General features: G+C 41.4%; 1 protein-coding gene across 10 annotated transcripts in view; it reads right to left on the bottom strand.

The window, feature by feature from the left end:
* sick (sickie) overlaps positions 1-21837 on the bottom strand; it is a 186451-nt gene that overhangs the window by 7755 nt on the left and 156859 nt on the right. Inside the window, exons 1-2 of one of the 10 annotated variants that reach the window (XM_017138746.3) lie at positions 17473-17718; positions 5570-7042 (exon numbers count right to left, since the gene is read on the bottom strand). The exons of 7 other annotated variants lie outside the window; for them this stretch is intronic. In XM_017138746.3, coding sequence (XP_016994235.2) covers positions 5570-6934 — 1365 coding nt within the window. In that variant the 5' untranslated portion in view covers positions 6935-7042; positions 17473-17718. Of the gene's footprint in view, positions 1-1433; positions 1553-5569; positions 7043-17472; positions 17719-21837 lie in introns of those variants that run through there. 2 more of the 10 variants (XM_017138747.3, XM_070211930.1) reach the window with 2 other exon arrangements.

Genomic DNA, 21837 nt, shown 5'->3' with positions numbered 1-21837 from the left:
GTTCTTTGATAGTGGGTGATATAAGTAGGTCGTGGTGGACACGACAGCGATAAAATTCAATAAATTCAACCGGCCACCGAAATTGTCTGTGTGAGCATAAATCATGCTGCAGCAGCAACGGCAACACCAACAGCAACCACTGTTGCTGCCCACTTGACAATTGTTGCAGACATAAGGCGACCATGTGTTTTCGTTTTCGGTCCCTTGCAGCCAGAGTTTTGAACATGCCGTAGGCGTGTGCACTTTGACCTTTCCCATGATTTATGCCACGCAGAATCAGCAGCAACACCAGCAACATGCAACAGCAGGCGCTGTGACAACTGCAACACTTGACATTTGCTGGATTTACACAAAAGAAGCAAACTGTAGCAGTTGTCACATGGTTTCCTGATTTATTATTCGACTCGGTGGGCGTAGGTCTGCGTCTAATTTGCATTGGAATATCTGATGATTGATGAAGGCCTCCTTTCCGAAATCAGTGAAAGTTTTCCCCAGGATGAGCGGATGCCTGGCCAGTAATGACTAATTGAAGAAGGCCTCTCTGCCAAGGTCAAATGCCAGTCGAAGCTCGGAAGTTTTTCGGCCAGGTCTGATGGCTTTAACCTTGCTGCATTATGAATGTATTTTTCTGCAGAGTTGATTGAATTTTCCGATAGTGGAAAATTAATGAAGATGGAAGCTGACGACTCCGACCTATGTGACTTCTACCATGATGGAAAAAGCCCCTCGTGTTTGATTGCTGATTAAGATTGGAAAATATTGCCTTGCACTATCTGAGGAGAATTAGCCACTTTAACTAGATAAGATAGGGTGTGCTAAATAAAGGCTATTTTTAAACGAAGAGTTTCTATTACTTAGCAGAAAAGAGCTGACAAAGAAATTAAGTGAATTTTGGTGTTGGCAAATCAAGAATGATTTCCTGTTCGGGATTCCTTTCAACCATTTCTGTATTCGCTTTCTCATTCGATCCTTTTTTTCGACCATAATTTCAGGCTCAATCGAATTCAAATTCTGAGGCCTGCCACATAATAAAATGATTAACAAACTAATCCGTTCTGATTGTTTGTGGCGCACACAAAGTCGCGGCAAATCGAAGTGGTCGAATAAAGCGGAACACCAAGGATCCCGAGTCAGAAGTAGCAAATCATCATTAAAAATCTTGGACAGCTGTGGGGAGATCGGTGGAGGAGCCGGGGAGAATATGTGACGGCAACCCACAACGAAGTTACATCCACTCGGTCCAGTCTCCAGTCGAGTCCACTTTGATCCGCCGCCACAGTCTCCGCTGCAACTTCGATTTATTTTTTTCGCTCTCTCAAGAATGGAAGACTCTGTCCCAGTGGCTGGTGAAAGATCAAGATTGCTGGCTCCATTATTTGTACAATTGCTTATTCGCTCCCCCCTTTTCCCTCCTTCCTGCTGTCTCACTCAAGCCGAGCCGAAAAAATAATGCCAGCCAGATAAATATGCCATTTGGCTAATGGTTTCCATTTCCACCACAAACTTACGCCAACCCCCTCGCATTTTTCGGTTTTCCCGTGTGTGAACTTACCTGCAAAGAGAGAAAAAAGAGATTGCAAAATTAGTTGATTGCAAAAAGCAAAGCTGAGATTGGGTATGTTAAAAGAGATGGTTTAAAAGATTTGAGATTTTTACAAGAGATTAACGAAAGACAGTTTGGATTTTTGATAAATAACTATTATTTTCTATCTCTTAAACTTATAATATTTATTTATTGAAAATCCAAAATGTTTATCATCTTAATTTGTCTTTCCCCAAAAATAATATTTCCTTATCTATAAAAGAAAAAATTCTTCTTAATTTATTCTAAGCTAAATGTTTTTATTATGATCTCACCAATCAACAGATAATATTTTGATGGCTTGTTTATAGAGTTCAATCGGATCAGCCCAAACGATAATTTCGAAATCGTTTCGTTTGAATTTATTCCCCGATGTTCTGGGCATTGTCATTCAGTTCCTTTATCGAACACTCCCCAACAATCACAACAATGACTTTGGCTTTGGCTGCTCATGATCATGACGATCAATGGCCATTCAAGGGCTCTTCGTTCCCCTTTTCTTTTTTTTTATATTTTTGTTTTCGTATTTTATTGATTTCTTGCAAGACCGGAAGCCACAAGAGGCACGTCCAACCAGAGACAATGAAGATGCAACGATGACGGTGATGGCAATATAATATTTGTGTGGAGCATTCAAATCAACATCGCAGCCAAAAGTTTTGAGCTTGTTTACATTTCCCCTCTTTGTTGCTTATCAAACAAGAGGCTGGGATTCGGACTTGGGTTTCTGGTTTCTTGGGCTCGATTCTGTTTGACCATTGTTGTTTGTTTTGATTCTGGGCTCCAGTCGAATTGAGTTTGCTTCGCCAGCCGCTGATTTCCTCGGGGATATATACAGATATATAAATATATAGTCGGCACTGACTCGTCCTTTTCCTGCAACAGCATCATCATGGTCACGTCTTTGTCTCTGAGCCTTCTCCCCCGTTTTTCTCTACTTTTTCCAGCTTGTCTTGCGGTCGGAAACAAGTTTCTGTGTTCTGTTTTTTTTCGGTTTGCTCGCTGGGTTTCGGCTGTTGGTCTTTTGGGAACCCTGCCGAAGAACTACTTGTGGAAAACTGGTTTTGAGCCTCAGCCACCTGTGACAGGTCGAGTGGCCACAAAAAGCGAACGAACAAATGAACAAACTACAAAATCCAAACACGTGCCTAGCCCGGAATAATTTGCTGACTTGCATAGTGAAGTAAATAAATATTTATAATTTAATTACAAATTCGAACTCAGGTGCAGCGGCTCGGGTGCAAAGCGGAGAAGTATTCGGGAATCGTGTAGAGATACTTTGGCTGTCTGAGAAAAACAAACTGGCGGCCAATTGAGAAAGACACTCGGACATTCAGTCAGTCAGTTGGTTGGCCAGTTAACCAGTTTGCTTTTTGTTGCCGCAGTTGCAATTATTATCTGCGAGATATAAAGATATTTCATGTGCACTCGGCCACTCGCCACAATCGCCCGTTTGCCATCTCGTTTATCAGCGAGCAACTGTTTTAATAAGCGATCCCCGATAGATAAAAGCCAACAAGTTATTTAAGGCCTGTTAGACTGAGTTGCCAATTTGTTGGCGTTTTGTCGGCCAAAAGATTTATTAATTATGCATGGCGCAGCGCTTTGAAAGTGGCACAAACGCTTGACGAACTGTCCTTGCCACAAAAAATAAAGTTGGGAAAACTGGTTGGGAAACTTCTATGAGTGGGAGATTTCACTTGAAAATCCAATGGGTGAGGCTATTAAATTGCCTATTTATTGTTTCACTTAAACATTCAGGTGAGCACTGGCTATTAATATTCAATTAAGACCTTACCTTAATCAATTACAAAGGCAACATATTTCCCCTCCCCAATAAAATAATCAAAATCACATCAATCATTTCACAGTCTAGTTATTCACATTTCACGATCACAATTGCCAAATATGTAAATTCCAAAAAAATAAATAACAATAAAATACCACAATGAATTAAATCAATTAAAAGCAATCAACTTCTGACTTTGGCTTTCAACCCATTGACTCCCCAATAAAAATTGTGATATCACCTCTTGACCATTCGGGATCAGTGCCGCTCAAACTGTCGGCAGCGGCGCTTGTTCACACGCCATCTGACAATTTCACTTTCCATAGCCAACATAGCTGACTTCTTGGCCAGCTCGGGTTACCACTGCCATCGAGGACTGGCAGCTGTTAGAGCCGCTCATAAATAAACATGAAGTGAACATGAAAAACGCCTTAAAAACCGTCGGCGGCGTCGCTGGGGCTAAGCTTAAAAACCGCTTTAAAAACGCGCCAAATCGAATATGAGCAAAAAACTACTAAAATCGGGGGAAAAAACGCCAAGGAAAATAAACTGAGAAAACAAAAAAAAAATAAGGCAAACGTACTCAGCGTGCGGCATTAATGGCAACTTTATTTGTTTTGAAAGTTGACATTGATTGGACCCGCAATTGGCGACGAAGTCTCTGGGTTTTGTTGTCTTTAGTGGCTCGATATTGATGTTGGATTGACTGGCCGATTGAGCAGGGTATTATAGGGAGATATAAATGGGTAAATGTCTTACTTTTAATTCATTCAGCACTCAACGATTAGATTGCGATTGAATATAGAGATTTCATGTTGAGAACTGTATTATTTTAGAATGTTTTTTTATTGTTTGTGTAATTGTTATTTGTGGTAATTATTAAAAAGATTATTATATGTAAACATTTAAAATTATTGATTAATAATTGATTAATTGATTAAAATATTCTGACTAATAGTCGGACATTTCTTCTCTCAAGTATTGAATATGATATTTAATAAACAGTTACTGGGAAAACCCAAAGGTAAATTCCAATGACATTCTCATTTCCCTCAAGTGTGGATGTCGAAACCCATATCGATGATATGTGTGTCCCATTATTTCCTTTCCCACTGCAGGGCATTCCGATGGCTGGACAGACCCGTCGATTGGCCGAATGCCTGATTTCTTTCGTGGACATATCAATTGCATGTTCCGCGAATTCAGGTCATCGGTTTTGGTCATCAGCAGCAGGGGCCACCGGTGCAGAAACTGCAGATGTGACTGTGGTATCAAAGACCAGTGCTGGTCAAACCGTAATCCATGGGACGTGCAACTAATGGGCAACGATAGCATGGCCCAAAGGCCTTCTGTAGCCGCGATGGCTCATGCAAGTTTGATTAAATCAATCAGCGCACAAAAGCATCTAACGGCGTCTGACAGTCGTACATAGAAACTCTGAATGGAACTCGGTTTGCGGCATTCGGCAGATATTCTATGGCCACTTTAGTTACAACCTGCTGTCGGTGCTCCTGCTCCTGCTCCTGCATTACTTGGCCATATTCGATGAGCTAGAGCTGCATTCGTAATGCCAAAGCCGGATGAGGAATGCCAGGTGAAGACATCAGCGGGCAGAGAACACGCACGACATTACTATAAATTTATAGTCGCAGCGAGAAGCCACACAGAATTTGCAGAACCAGAAGTTGCTTTACAGCATTGCGAGGGGATGTCACGAGAAGTTTGCTTCTCTTTTAAATTGCTAGAAGTTCTCAAAGCCGATCTCCTATTTTCCTTCTAGGCTCAAAGAACTTATATAAACAGATTTAAGACATTCCATTTTATTTATAAGCGCTGTTGAAAGATCATAAGTAAATTTAAAAAGATTTATAACACTATATTAATATTTTTTAGATTTAATTTTAATAGGGTAATCTTTTACATTTTTTTCCTATAATTAAATTTCAGTTAAACTGGAAAATTAAAAAATAATTCAAAAGATTTTAATTGAAATTTTTTTCATATCGCATATAAATTAAATTGTATATACCTGACAAAATGATTTATTGTTTAATTTTATATACAAATTTCTAGGCTTGTGTACCAAAAACTATACCTCTCCCTATTCATTTTCCTTTTAATATATTAGCATATTTGGATGGATAACTTTAAATTTTCTTTACAATAAAACTCCCTATTGCATCAGAACTGTACATCACCTGTTCGTGCTCCTCCTGGGGCGAAGCTGCCAAGGTCAGGGAACCGCACACCACTCCTCCCACTCCTCCTCCGCTGATGGGCGGACAGGACTGCCGCTTGAAGTCCCTGCGAATGGCCAGTTCGTACCAGGGAATCATCGGCTTGCTCCTCAGCGTCGTCTGACATCCGATCTTAAAGTCCAGCGGGTCCATGTACTCGGGGGCCATGCGATTGAGATCGCTGACAGCCGCCTCGGCGGAGGCGTAGATGTTCCCGGCGGACTGGTTGCCACCTCTGTGCCGCCAGTGGCCACCCACTCCTCCTCCGGTGGCCATGTCCAGCATCGATCCCGTGGGCACGTCCAGGCTGCGATGCAGTCCCGCCCCCATGCTCTTGACCCTCATGTGACCCAAAGTGTGGTAGCGTCGGTCCACCGCATTCGGCAGCATGGGCATGGCACTGGGCATCACGAGCAGCTCGTCCTGGTCGATGGTGGCCAGGCTCTGGCTGGTGCAGCTCCTCTCCAGCAGCTCGGCACTGCTGCTCCTCTGCGTCACGATGGGCAGCTCGTAGAGATTGAGCCGCGGACTGGTGGGCGGTCGCATGGGCGTGGCATACATCTTTGGCTTGGCGTACAGACTCTCCCGACGAACTGGCGCCGGTGGAGGCAGTCCGGTGGGCGAACGCGGTGTCTCGCTGAGGGACAAGGTCAAGGGTCGCCGGTGGCCCGTACTCTGACCCACTGAACTAACCGAATTGTGACGCAATGTCGGAGGTCTCAAGCGTGGGCAATCCCGCTCCTGCATATCGAAACTGAGTCTGGGCGATGGTGAGTAGCATCCTCGATCGGAACTGTCGTAGGAGTTGCGAATCCCACTGTCCAATCGCCGCTTTGGACTCTCTGGCGCCGTGTACAGGAAGATGGGCTCCTCCTCCCCGGCCGTATTGTAATCCGGGGTCTTTGGAGTGGCACTACTTTGCAGGGAGTCCAGCGAGAAGCGCGAGTTCTTCTTCACGTTCTGGTAATCACAGGGCATGCTGCCTCCGCCGGAGGAGCTCGAGGCATCGGAGAGAGGGCGAAAGGCCGAGGGATTGGTGTAGATGGGTTCCAGATCCCCGATGGTTGGGGTTCTCACCGGCTTGGCCCTGGCGTAAATCTCCTCTGGCTGTCCATTGGGCAGACTGTAGTTGCTCCTCAGCGAAATGGTCCTCTGTCTGCGGGGTTTTTGCAGCAGTGGAGGGGGTTGAGTTCCTCCATTTTCCGACTCCGCTCTAATGGATCGGGATCGGGTCAATCCGCGTGCTCGTATCGTGGCATAGCCATCGTATATGGGCACCGAAAGGGGCGACGGAGGCGGTCGATTACTCGTGCTGGCTGCCGACATTTTTTAATTTTTTCACTATTCTATTATTATTTTTCCTCCAATTTCATAGGCTTTTCATGTTCGACACTCGTCTCTGTGCGTTCGCTCACTTTAAACATTGATTAATTGCTGCGGCATTCAAATTTAGGTTTATCATTTATAAGCAAAGAAGTATATATATGTACGCACTCGATTGTTCATTGCTAGGGCCCCCCACTGGTTCTTAGGAGAGATAAGACTGCATCAATCATTTTTAATTGAAGCTGGGATTCGTAAATTGAAGCCGTTCGTCCAATGAACTCGCCAAGTCACGCCCCAAAACTCTAAACTCCAAACTCTAACAACTCCCCATCTTCCCGCTTAGTTTGAATCGCATTCGTGCCTGTCCCTCAAAATTTGGTCTGTTTCTATGGCCAAGTTGTCTCATTAGCGCCTAATTAGCATCTACTTCACGTGTTGGGTTTTTGATGGACGTCCTCTAAAGAAAAATGGAAGAAAAGCAAAACCATCGCACCTATATGTCTTATAAGACCATCTTAATGGAGGGCAGTCTAATGGATTCGAAGACTTGTTGAAGAAAGGGATCGTGATGAAACTACAAGTGGGTGTTAATGGTTTCCGATGAAATGGAAAGTAGTTTAGTAAAAGGTTTACAAACTGTATTTAAAAAATTAAATATCTATCTGGAGTTTTTAAATCGATTAATGCACATTTCCTCCCAGGCTCATATTTCATTTCAGCCGAGTCTCTGGTGTTTTATGAGTTTTATCATCTGCCTGACACATTCGACTGACGCAAACGGGCACTTAAACATACACAGAGAAAAAAAACCAAGAACATTGCACTCAAATCAAGAACATTCGTTCTTAAAAACCGGGTAAGCACAAATGTTCTCATTTCGAGTTGAATGTTCTCAATATCAGAACGAAATGGTGTTAGCTAAAAATCCGACATTAAGTTCACTTCGTTCTATTTTCAAGTTGATTTTGTTCTTAATTCAAGAACATTTTTAAATCAAATGGATAAAAAATAAGTTCATTTGTTCTATTTTCAGCACTTTTTGCTCTCAAATTTATAGCATTTTGAGTTTGATTTTAGCTAAGGATAAGAGTAATTTATAAGTAATATTAAAAAGGTAGTTGTCCATTACACCTTATAAAGGTGCGCGTTGCACTTGACTTCCAGCTAGTGTGGAAGTTCATTAAAGACTTAAGCCAGAAAAAAGTCTTAAAGTCTCAGAATCTGAATTGGGCTCGGTTCATAAAGGGCTAGAACCAGTTGGGAATTATATATAAGACGAAAAGGGCAGATCTAATGGTAAAGTCGTATTGGAGCAAAGTAAAATGGTCTAGTGCCTTCTAGGCGTCAAACAAAAACATCCTAACGCGTTCTAAGAAATCCAAAAAAATTAGAAAATAGAGTTTTGAATCATTTTAAGTTGAAATGCAACTTAATTTTTGTTCTTTCTTTAGTCTTTTTCGTTCTCAAACTAAGAACATTTTCAGATATTGTGGTTTTTGAGAACCAAATCGATTTGATTTAAGAACCATGTGCTAAAATAATAACGATTCGTTCTTATTTCAAGAACATTTTAAGCTCAACTAGATTTTAAGAACCAATTCAACTTAATTCAAGCACATTTAGAACATTTTAAACTTGAAAAAGGCCTTTCTATTTTTAAGAACATTTTCAACTCAGATGAGAACGTCAGAATTTTCTCTGTGTATCTATAAGCATGTGGCATCCCGAGATCCGTTGGACTCGCCATGTGCCCCCATCCCATAGCCTTACCCATACCCATACCCATTCCAAATCCAATTCGTATAGCTGGAACTCTGGCTGTCAATTGGTTTGTCGCTTCGACTCGGTTCGTTGACACTTGGGAGCCACGAAGGAGTTCTGGTTCCTTGTGGGTCTGGGATGGAAATGGGGATGGGGATGGGGATGGGGATGGGGCTACATATAACACCACCACTCGATGACTGCCGGACTTTTGCCATTTTGCCAAGCGTCTGGTTAGCCGACAGAGGCAACAATAACAAGGAAATGCAATAAACAACCATTTTCTAATGTCATCAACATACTACGAACGTCGTTTCAATGTTTCTACTTTATTGTTGTTGATTTTCTCTTTTTCTCTATTTTTTTTTAGGTTTTTTCGCAGCTGTGACAGGGAACTGGGGGACTGGGGAGCGAGAAGTGGAAACTGTGACTGCTCCGGACAGTTGCTGTTGTTTTTAGCGCTGCGTGAATTGGCTGTAATTGTTTTGATTGCAGTTCATGATGTGTGCTACACTCGGACTTCTCGGGGCTTCTAATAAAGAGCAACTTTAATTGCGGGCTTGGCTCGGAGTGGCGACGCCGCGGAATGTATATCATTTCGGAATTGCTCAATGTGGATGAAGAAATTAGTTAAAAATTAACGCTCTCCGCGTAACACTTTGAACGGGAATTAACGCTGAGAATAACTTTTATAATAACAATTTAATATACTACAAAAATGTAGTCAAACTAGTTGTATTCGCTGACGCAGGGTAAAATGGAAGGAAAGCATAATGGGTTTTTCATAAAATATTTTATTAATCTGGTTTGAATATTTTATTAAAAATCTAAGATATTTTTCTGAAACTCTGCAAAATAGGAGAATATAAACTAGCCACTTTAAGGGCTTGGTAATAAATTTTCAGTACAAAGAAAAAACTTTGCATATGAAAACCCTTTTCCCCTTCCTTTCAACCATCAATGCAATCAATCAAACCTTTCAATGTAGATCTTGCAGACGATTACAGTGTGAATCACCATATATGCAGTTTACACACCCAGACATAATGTTGCAGGGACTTTGCGACAAAGTATATTATTTATGGCCTATGCAAAGCCCAAGTAAAACAGAAGTGGAAGAAGAAATGTAAAGTGAGTCACCCTGCGGCTAAAAAAAAGTTTGAGCAGAATTAGGCACAGTTTTGGATGGACTGAACGGGCAGGGGAAAAAAGTTTCAATCAACCCAAACGCGAATCGTGCAAATTAATTCGAACAAAGCGAAAATAAATCAAATTTTGTCAAAATTCAATAACTTCGGGCACCCACAGGGCATCAGAAATTTTTGCGATTTTTCCTCTTTCGAAATTTGACTTTTGTGGGTCATGTGGGCGTTTAATTGTGAGCATTTTTGCATTTTTTGTTGCATTCCCTCTCCGTTTGGCTTTGTCTATTGAAATTTATGCAATTGCAGCTTGCATTGGCATTTAATGGTTCATTTGCTATCTATTGTTATGCTAAAAACTAAATAAAAATTGAACTTTGCGGCCGGGTAAATGGCAAGGGTTCAGCTTTGGCTGGTTTTCCACGCGGAGGCGGCTGCTATTTCTCCGTTTCTAGTTTATCTGTAACGCACCTTCGACAGCATTGACAACTTTCGCCGAAATGCAAAACGCGGCCTGGGAGGCATTCGCAGACTTATCGCGAGTGTCTGTCGCAGTCTGTCTAGATTTCCCGCTTTTCCTGTGGGCAGGCAGAAATAGGGCCCTACTCCCAAAGTCTAGACAGCGAGGCTGCCGAGTCTGTCTTATCAGGCAGCTCAAAATCTTGAAAGGAAATTGCCTGAGACATGGAAGCGAAAAAATAGCTGTGTATATAGTCAAAAAGCAGCGCTTAAACATAAGCAGCTGACTGACAACTCGGAGATCGGGGGGGTAATTTGATTAATGTGCTTAGGAAATGGAACCAAGTATATATTTGCGAAGATTAAAGCGTGAATACCCTGAGGCATCAAGAGATCAGCTCAACACATGTTCTCAACAGAAAACTATTTTTACTGATGATGCTGACATTGGGACTTCCATTGATCGATTTTTTCGAGCAACGCAATTGGCGGGCATAAAAACTCGTTGGCTAATTGTGTCAGGCACAAAATATCCAAAATATTCTGAATGTTCAATGGCGAAAACTGGTTAAACAATAACCCAAAAAAATAACGATATTTGAAGTGCGCAAAAGCCGAGTTGGGCTGTCAACTGCATAGTTAAGTAGCTCACTGCTGTTGGGGCGGCAATTTTGACAGGTGGAGGTGTGTGGTTGAAAATAAGTCTTGGCTACACATCAATTCACTTGAGAGCCATTCAATGTTGGGGCTTTATTTGCCGCCATTCGGCTGATCAAGAAGTTCCATCATTAGATGATTCAAGGAGTGTTTCGAGCAACAAAACGTGACAACGAAACCGTAAAGATTATTAATTAAGCAGCAACAATTTTATGCCCGCCTTTAAAGTGTTTTATGGCTCCTATTTCAAATTTATGAAAATTAGCGCTAGAAAAATATGTCTGTTGACAGCGGCGGCGCCTAAATTGCCAAAGTTTCTGTTTCCACCGAAAATCGACTTGCCTTCGGGGTTTTTGGGGCTTATCATCGAACGGTTATCGCCGCGAGTGAGCTGCGATCGTAAAATTATAAAATTTATGTATTTATGCAAAAAGTAAAGAAAAATAAGACAACGCAAAAAGAAGGCTTGAAAAGGGAGCGCCAGCGATCTACAAAACTAAAAGTTTTTTATACACATATTTTTCTTAAATCTTTACCCTGACTTTTATTGGCCTGCATTAATTAGGCACGAAACCTGCTGTGTGAGAGGGTCAGAAAATAAAAGAAGGGGCTAAGCCACCGTTAAGAGCCGCACTCTTTACACTGACAAAAATATTTTGCGGGAAAATGAAATTATTTTGGAAATTTATTTATAAAAATTATGACTCTAAAAATATATTTATTCACTCTATTCTTTAGAAACTAATCCTAAATTGTTTCTAGAAATACTAAAGTTTTCTTTAAAAGTGTTCTACTTATTTATTTATATATTCTATAATTTATGACTTTTCCCTCTCTGCAGTTTAAGCCAGCTGTCTGTCTTGTTGGGGAATTTTTTTTTTAGCGGGTGGATTTGGTGCGAAACCGGTTTGGCAGTTTTGAGTTTCTTAATCGGCCAGAAGAGCGAATCCGAGACAAGACGGCCGTTCTCCACTTCCTCACTCGAGTCGACGCACTTGACAACCGCATAGGCACTTTTGTGGAAATTATAAACAATTGAGGCTAATTTAAGTTTTCCTTTTCCTCGCTCTGCGAGATGTGCAACATCGTAGACTATATAACAGCATTAGCCATGTAACTCGAGAGGATTGTTCGAATGGGGAAATGAGTTTTTGCGTCAGAGTGCTTTATATATAGACTTAATGCATTTCATTAAGAGTCACTTGAGGCGCGAGATGCTGCAATTGCCTACGAGTCTTCTATTCACTGGGGGTGGAAATCGCCAGCCATTGCATAATGAATGAACGAATAACGAAGGTCAATTCGATGGATATTAGAGCCTGAATTTTATTCAATCGAACCCAGGGACTTTATATATAGCTAATGGAAATACTGTCTACGTAAATGGGGGATAAGCTCAGATAATATACTCTTAATGAGATAAGAAGACTGCAGTGAAATCTCAAATTATCCATGCAGTATTTAAGCAGTGAAAAGATAATCGGATTTTAGAGAGCTACAAAGTTGATGGCACCAAAAGAAAAATAATCTCCGCTTTCAAGATAATGTTTCCTGGATGACTGGCTATTAAAAGTGTTTGTCTATCGCTGATAAAATTATATTGATAAGATAATTTTAAAGCGGATTTTTGTACTTTTTCGTAGAATTTCGTATTAACGCTACAGAAACCCTTTCCACTCTTGCTGATTTCTTTCATCTCAGTCAAGAGAACTTCGCTCCACCAGCAGCCTAGGCTTTTATAATATTGCCCATTGGGCTGCATGTTCGGGGGGCATAAACAAAGTCGACCCCCACGAACACCAAGCCATTGCCCAAAAAAATAAAATGCAAAGCCCGAAAAATACGAGAGAGGAAAACTTTTTCATTATTATTATTATTAGCGCCGAAGATGGGGGTCTGCAGATACAGATACAACGGAGGGACCCAAAACAAAAACTCATCAGCATAATCAACGGGGGAAAAGGGCGGCGAATGTTGCATGCAACATGCACACAGCCACAGCCTGATTACCGACTGACAGACTGATGTGCAGTTGTCGTCATTGCTTTGTGTGTATACAATAATTCCAGATACTGGATCCCCCATTGTACATGGTTGTCCGTCAAGTGGACGTCCATCCGCAGCTGTGAACTGGGGAGAAGTTTCCCTCCAGAGTTGTAATTACGGACAACTCGAGTGGAACTCCAGTTTCAGTTGCCGAGGACGGCTTACCGAAAATTTCGATTCAGGCACAGCCTTATCGCCAGGCAAACCAATAAATTTCCAATTGCATTTCATTAGCTCTAAGCTTTGAGCCTTTAGCATTTCGGCCCAGACACTGGCCAAGACGGGCTGATAAATTGACTGCTGACGTGATTTGTGTACCAGAGACTCGGCTATCGTTTTGATTAGATTTCTTGACGCTTGCCCCTCGTATTTTTCGTTATTTTATGATTCCACAATGGACTCCTGTTTCTGTTTCTCCGTTTCTGTTTTGGATCTTATGCAAATTTTCCAGTTTTGTTTGAAAGCGAGCTGTAGGAAGTCGGCCGAAGTCTGGCAGATGCTTTCTATGCGATTAACAAGGTCTGGACATATTGATGGATGTCTTCAGATACGCCATCTGATTATCCAACTCGCCAGTGTGAGTGCGGTGTTGACTCGGTAAATCAAGTGAGGAAAGTCAATTAAATGGCCGCTTTATTAAATCGCTTTAAAAAGGAAATTATATAGTCAAAGCCATGCTGCTCCACCCCTGGCGATCGTTTCAATTTACTAAATTGATCCAAACTCATCCACCTCGCCGTGGACAAGAATAATTCTGGGAGAATGATAATTAAATTTTCAAGAACCAAAGGGAGCGCCTTCTGTGGAAACTCAAGCACTAAATGGAAGCCCCAGATAAGAAGAAAGGGTTGGGAAGGGGGGCCCTTTCCGAGAATCTTCATGAAGTGGATCTCGATGTGGATGTGGAGCAGGCGGGCCCGAGTTTGATGCTCGCTCAATGGGTTCAGTGTTTGTCAACTGCAATTAGAAATATGGGATAGGAGTGGGTTGGGAATGGGTTGCATCTGCCAGCTGCCACAATATTAGTTGCAGCTGATTAATGATTGAAGCGCATTCCACTCCTCGCTCTTTAAGGTGCCACTCCTCTCGCTTAGCCGAACAAAAAGTAGACAAAAGGCGACTTTAATGTCTGTTTATTGAGTGTCGGCCTCAAAACAAGGACGGCTGCATCCTGCAAAGTAGCAGCAGCTGCTCCAGCTCCAATTAGCCAGCGCAGGCCGCTCAAGAAAGGTGCAACGATAGGGTAAACATTCGGTAGGGCAACCTTGACTTGTGGCTACTCGGTAATTTGCCCAATGAACAGCACTTACGTAATTATTAAATTAGCTAGGGGTCTTTGGAAGTCCCTCTATCGAGAGAGTTAACAGCTGGACTGTATTTACTGAGCATTAAAATTATGCTTTAATAGAATAAGGGACAAACCAAGAATTAAAACATTTTAAGGTAAGTTTATCTACACTGAATTTGTAAGTAATTCATAATTTCACTTCGTAAAAGCGGAAGAAAATAATTTAAATAATTTTTATAATTATAAAACAGCATTATAAAATGTGTAAAAATGTTTAGTTTTCTTTGTCTCCCGTAAAATTTCCCCAGCTCCTTTCTTTTTCCCATGAGAATTTTCTTTTCTATTTAATAGTTTCCTCTCGACAATCGTTTCTCGTTTCGTTTTGATAATTATCATTTCTCCGGGCTGTGCTTTAAACCACAATATTTTTCAGCAATTAAGTGAGACAAAGAAGAACCCTTTACTGCCGACCCTGTAGAACAGGTAGCACCTCGATCTCAATGGGACTCTGTTTAAGAATGCCAGACATGCGCCCTGGGTACCGCCGATATCTGGGATTTCGTGGGTCATTAGCCCGAACAGTAGCAGGCGAATCGATGCGGGTCACAGGTCCCTGTCGTAAATTTCGCCCTTTAATTAAGTGCCCTCATCCCATTCCCCATTTTTTCAACCATTTCTTTAAGTGTTTCTGGGCTGGCCCTGTGTACCGAGTACATATGTTTACCGGGCTGATCAAATATTTACATGGCATTTACATCAAACACGGGGAAATGCAAATCAGCCGACAGGGCGACAGACTGCCAGATGGATGCAGACTGTTTGGCGGCATCCAAAGTCGGTTGAGTTGCAAGCCATTTGACATCGTTTTCCTCTTCCTCAACGCAACTCAACTTGAGACAACTCTCGACAAACAAAATTGGAGTAGACACTGCCATTTCCAGAGTACCTCAATCAAAGAAAAGTGAGCAAAATTGCTGCCTTAATATCAGCTAGGAAAAGTGAGGTCTTCAGGGAAAGGCCGGCGATCCTAGGATACTTTTGTGATACTTTCCTGATAGCTGCTGCTGCTGCGAACATGTGTATCTCAGATTGCCATTGCCCATCGACCGTTTGGCCGGAAATTGTTATGGACTTGTGCGATCGGCGATCCGAGGCGAGCTAATTGAACTGGAAAACTTGAGCAGTTTTTCCTTCGCCGATTTTCACACTTTCTCGCCGACCGAGCAGTTCAAAGAGAAACGGCTATTAGAAATCAAAACAACTTCAAAGTTGACGCCTGTCGGTGTGCGAAAAATTACAAATTAAAAACTAATTTTCCTTCTCCATCCCCTCCTCAAAAAAAAACTCCACCTCCGATTTTCAGGCATGACTAATTTTGATTAGCTGTGCATGAAAATTTATGCACAGCAGCGGCGTAGTTGGAAAAATCAATCTTCATCAAGGATGCTGGCAAAAAGTTCGCAGGAAGAACTGCATAATTAATTGCAATATTCTTTCAATTAAAATATTTTGAGGGGCCAAGACCCTCAGTATTTTTCTTTGGGGATGTGAAAGTCAGGCCTCATAAATCGTTTTCATTGAGGGGGAGTCCTCCCCTCCAATAAGAATTTATTACAAATACCTCGCAGGATATAGGGATGATTGGTATGATGGAACCGTAGCATTTTCCTTTCTCTTCCATTTCCCGATTTTAATTGATCGCTTTCCACGCACGCAACGCGAAAAGCGGAATCGTGAGGGAGGGTGACACCTCTCGGTTTTTGGGACAGCTGTCCCGGAAAACAGGGAACAGAGAACCCATATCCATATGCGAGGGAGATCCAGGAGGGAGTTTCCCCTGGATTACGAGAACGATGCTATATGCCAGTACAGTCAGAGCTAATTCGCTTGTTTTTGTTTGGCTCGCGAGAAGTTGAACCGATGTCATTAGCGGAAAATCAATGAAAACAAAGGAATATTTGTTTGGCTGAAATTTGGCAACCTCGTAAAGCATTTCCCACCAGCGTTTTGGAAAAAAAAGTACTCCACTTCCAGTGGGAATATCTTTAACTGAACAACTGCGACCAGCGAAAAAAAAAAACCTAATAAAACTCGACAATGCAGCAGACAAAGTCTTTTATTATCCCCGTATTTTCGGTTCCCCCTTTTTGACATGTTTGTGCAATTTGTGTGTAGGCTACTGTTCGACTCGATTGCATGGGACATGGACGTGGTTGGGAGGGTGATTTACGGTTCGGTTTGAAGATCATAAAGTGATATTGCTTGTAAGCGTTATAGAGGTAGAGGGTGGTTGCGCTAATGGAATAGATGCTATCAAAAAAGGTAGTTGGTGATGTAAAGGTATGGGGATTTTATGTGGGACAAACATGCAAATGATCAGCCATTAAAGTTCGGAAAATAGGAAACCTAATAAGTAATTACATTTTTAGGAAAAAGGTCAATTGAAATATTTTTTTATAATGAATTTATACCCCTTTTGTGCCCCCTACGCCGCTGTTTCAGCCTTTGAGAGGGGGATGTGCAACCTTTTCATCACTTGCATATGTAGAACTGAACTCAACAATTTGCCCAACTCATTTCGACATGCTCCATTAAACGTTTTGGCCATTGTTGCACATCTCCCTGCACCTACGGAAATCTCCATCTCCATGGAGCCCCCGTTTAATTTGTAGCTATTTTGGTGGATGGAAAGAAAAACAAATAATCGGATAGTGAAAGAGTGTCAGAGTGAGGCAGCTGATACTGCAGATTTTCCCGGTGCCCATAAAGTATTTTGCTGATTTTGCAATTATTTGTGTGGCTCGAGTGACGGGTAACTTTATAGTGACTCCGCCTGGGAATGAAATACAAATACGAATACCCTGGGAATGGGATACCCTGGCAATGAACATTATACACGTAGTTTTTAGAAGGCAACACAGCTTCCGCCTGGTTAATTTGTGAGGCAACTTGTTTGTTTATTTGCTTATCAGTTTTTATCTCGTTCGCTGCTTGTTAATTTAAGCAATTGTAGGTGAACTTTTCTGTGTTATCTTTCTGTGTCAGCAGTTTTATTTTTTTTTTTTGTTTTGCGGGAGAACTTTTGCTGACCGGTTTGAAATACACATATTTATCCATTCATTCCAAGGTGTTTTTTGTTTTTGCACGTCACAAACACGTTTCTCATTTGGCTTTGTATTTTTTACCATTTATTTATAGCTTAGGAGCTCTGCTCAATGAACCTTTTTGGTTCGCGTAATTCTGTTGTATTTCTTACAAATCTTCACTTCACTTCACGCAACACTTCGGTAATCAGTTGGGTAAACAGCCGCCAGCGATCACGCACTAGCAGATACTCCCGCTCGAAGGTAACACCCGTCAGATACTCGCGATACTCGACTGCAGATACTTCCCCGTTGACTGTCGTATTGAAACTAAAATCCGCCGACGTTGAGCAAGATCAGTTGTGCGAGAGAGAGAGAGAGAACGCAAGAAGAGAGCGCTCCGATCAGCAATATGTTGCTACTTGCAGCGGCAACATGTTGCTAGTTGCTGGTTGGAAATCTAATTATTTAAAACTTTAAAAATCATCCTGTAACTCCGATTTCTTATGCGTGTGCCTCGACTTCAAATGCGGAACTGAACATGACACACTCGACTCCAAAAATCCTTTGGCAGCCGCTCCTGCGACGACGCCGACTGCGCAGCAGCAGCAGCTGGGAAATGACGCCGACTTGTCGGCGACAAAACAAATAACAGAATCCAATGGGAAAAACAAAAAAAACGGGGGGTGGGTGGATGCTCTGAAAGTTGGGTAGAGTCGGGTCCTTCAGTTTTTCAGGGGCGCTACTTCAAAAGAGTCGGAGGGCCTCGGTTATCACGCAATGCGGAAGCAAAGTCCCGAGAATAGAACCTACATACCAATTACCAAGCGTGTGAAAATACCGAATTACTATAATTATCTTGGCTCTGAATTGGATAATGCTAACGAAAAGGAGATGCAACACAAAGGAATCTATAATAATTGAGAATAAGGTTTTTATATGGGTGTAGGCCTAATATGTTAATAATGTAAGATATTGTTTCTTAATTTTAGGATTTTGATTATAAGAAATATTATTTATTATAGGTATTCAAATTGTGAATTTATGATATCCTTTTAAAATAATCAACGATTTTAAAGTTTTAAAAATGTATTTACTACAGTAAAACATGGTTTTAGCCAATAAATAAATCTAGATAGAAATCCTTTTTGTCCTTCATCCTATCATCTTTTCTGATACTTGACCTTTAAACGTGAGAAATGATCCCAAATGCCAATAAGTATTTATTTATGTAGACAAGCGAAACTTTCTAATCCAGCGTTCGAAGCGCAGGGGATTTGGTCCGCCGGCAAGGTCTGATCCAGAATATCCTGCAGGATGGCCACAGACCGAAGTCAGGCGCCAATGTGGCGGCTCTGACGGGGCGTTTGTATGTTTTCGCCGTCTGCCCCATCGACTACCCCTTATTTAGATGTGCGCAAAACTATGCAGAGCGAAAAAATTACAGACGCAGCTTCCTTGGCGGCCAGGACAACAAAGTGGAAAAAATTGCAAATTTGTGTTTTGTGGCTGCTCGTAAGGCCAAAGTGAAGGACAGCCCGGTGGGGAAGCAGCCTCTTTGCGACCGATGTCGTTTATTTTTGGCGCGAGAATCCGCGGCGCCACTGAAAACGGAACGGAACTGAACTGTCTGCACACACTTTTGCACTTTCATATGGAGTCCAAGTCACAAGGGCCGGGACATAATAAAGTTGTAGAAACTTTTCTGGGTGGTTTGTTTAACGAGTCTAGTGGGGCGACAGCTAAAAAAATGATTGATTGTCACCAATCGAGATGAAGCCGGGTTATTGGCTTTAGAACTCCCCTACATTCCGGTTGACTTCTGCCCGGGCACAGCATAAATTACCGACTTGGCATTAGTTTAACTGTTCTTGGACGCAGCCATTGGCATAAGTCCCAAATGGTTTATTAGCAAATAGCGGCGTAGAATTGATTTCATGCTCGAGTGGTGACAGCTATATAAATATGATGGATGCTTGGGAAAAATAAACGGAATTAATGGAAAATATATATGGGACGACCACTGACATTTTGATATCGAAAACAGTTGAAAACCGGAATAATAGAAATAAATGGTTTTTCAATGTATCTCAATTAAATTTAAAGGTTATTAGTATTACATACCCAATCTTTAGTTATAGTACAATACATAGCATAGAAAGGTTCACTTACCTAGAAGAAAAAGAAATGAAATACATTAGTTTTATTAGTTAAATGGCCACTTAAAGGTAAATCTGCAACATAAGGAACTAAATTACTTGTGAGCATGAACCTGAAGCCCATGTCCAATTTTTTAGTTGAGACAATCAACAACATTTTCGTTGCCCCCATTAAGCAATTTAGATGATTGCTCAGCTTGCAGCTGAGGGTCACTTAAGGGGTAACTAAGTCGAGGTAGAAAAGAGACGAGGGACATTAAAAAAATAACTAAATTTATTATAGTTAATTATGCAACTCTCTTTTATAGAAATAAATAATAAATGCTATACAATTTTTTTTTTAATTTCTCTTCTGTATTGACTGAATTTTCAAGTGCTCTCTAACAAAAATCAATTAAAAGGCAGCAAACAAACATAAAACATTCCCCATCTTGGCATATTTTACCCCACTTATATTTATAGGTATTCTCCCCGTTCTCCACTACCCATATCTCAAACTCATACACTTCAGATAGAGTCATCTGGCATTTGCCCTGAGATTTGGCGCGAGTTTTCGGCGCTCGAGGCGATCAGTCTAATGTTTTATAGTTATGCTTCTTTGTCTTATCGCCGGGGCGTAGGGGGGAATAGTTCGAGGGGGGTTGTTTGGGGTCTCTATCACGCTTTTAATGTTATTACACTGGCATGCATGGAGTCCGTTCTGTCCCCTGACTCGCCCCCGGTCACTTGGGTCAATTCCGAGTGCGTGATAAATGGGCGCGTTGCGCGGCGTTTTCCCCGCCCCCCGTTTTGTAGTTCGTAGCTTGATGTTTTTGTTGTGGTTTAGTATTTATGGTCAGTGATAAGATTGCTCAATTGGGGTTTTTCTACACCCAAAGTGTGGCAGGGGGCACGAACTGAATGGAGTTCGACTCAGCCGAAAGCTGTTTAAAGTTGATGTAGGTTGGAAGTTTTATAAGCTGCTTGGGGTTTATGCGAGCGTCTGAATAAAGCGTATTATGAACTACCATAAAGCTTAGCCTGATAAGGAGGTTTTGGGGAGGGGAAAGGTGGGTCATAAAAAGGGATATTCCGTTGGGGGATTGGCTCAAAATAAAGTGGTAAAAAATTAAGCGATTCTGGTAGAAGAATCTCACCATAAACTTAAACAAAATGATTATCTATAATTAAGTATTATTATTAAGTTTAGAAAAATATTAAAATTATAGTTTAATTTCGTATTTAAACAGAATTTCTTTAAAATAGATATATGGATAGTTTAAGTCCAACAATCTAGCCTCTCTTTCAAATATGAGTGAGTAAATGTTCCCAAATTAAAGGGCGGAATACGAAAATATTCCCAATCCTCCTGAAACTACCCACATTCGAGTACTCATCTCGAGAGCGTTGCGAAAAGTTCACAAACTGCATTGTCAGACTTTCAGTGCCCCTGCCACATCTCAATTTCCTCGAACAAATGCGAAAAACCGAGCCAACTGCCAATGTGTGGAAGCTTCAGTTTTCCCAACTACCGCAAAGTGAAATTTCATGACGTCGAAGCCTCCACAACGGGCGTCTGTCAATAAAAAATACTCGTAATAAAAAATAAAAAAAAAGCGAATGGCAAATAATATGCGGCAAAACTGCTGACAGACTGGCAAGCGATGTGGATTGAGGAGGTGAAATAGATCGATAGACAGACTGAGGAAGTGCGGGAGCGACATATCGGCATTTATGCCATTATAGCCCCAGGCAGAAATTTAATTAACGCAGGAAACTTTGGCCAAGACAATGCCAGGGAAAGCCAAGCCGAAAGAAAACGACATCAAAGTCAATGGGCAATTAAAAAGTTTTTAATCCACAATGGGCGAGTCGAGAGGAGAGAGTCAGAAATGGCAAAGAAGTAGCCAAACTGCAGTTAAAAATCCCAGAACCACTTGAAATTGTAAGGCAATTCAAAACTTTTTTTGATGCACAAGCATTTAAGTATTTGTTAACTTAATTGAATTGTGCTTAAAGAAAAAACCTTTGGAGCTGAAAAAATTAAAGTTTATCTTTCTAAAGAAAAATAATTAAAAATTAGCACAAAAATCCTGAAATATAGTTCTCTTTTCCCGGCTAATGACTAATCTCAACTTGTCATTTTCGTATCTTAGGTGTGATCACAATGGCGGAAAAGTTTGACCAGCCAACTGCGATTCCAGTTCAAGTTTTCGCATTATGGCAAATGTACTTCTCTCGCTCGGCCCACTCGCAGATAAATCATGTTCAAGGCGACCCATTTTCCGGGCCGCTTTTCCCCACCCAAGCACCTAATCCACTTAACCAA

The sequence above is a fragment of the Drosophila takahashii genome, chromosome 2L, assembly GCF_030179915.1.
Source record: "Drosophila takahashii strain IR98-3 E-12201 chromosome 2L, DtakHiC1v2, whole genome shotgun sequence".
Classification (NCBI taxonomy): Eukaryota; Metazoa; Arthropoda; class Insecta; order Diptera; family Drosophilidae; genus Drosophila; species Drosophila takahashii.
This window is presented reverse-complemented; position numbering and strand designations above follow the sequence as displayed.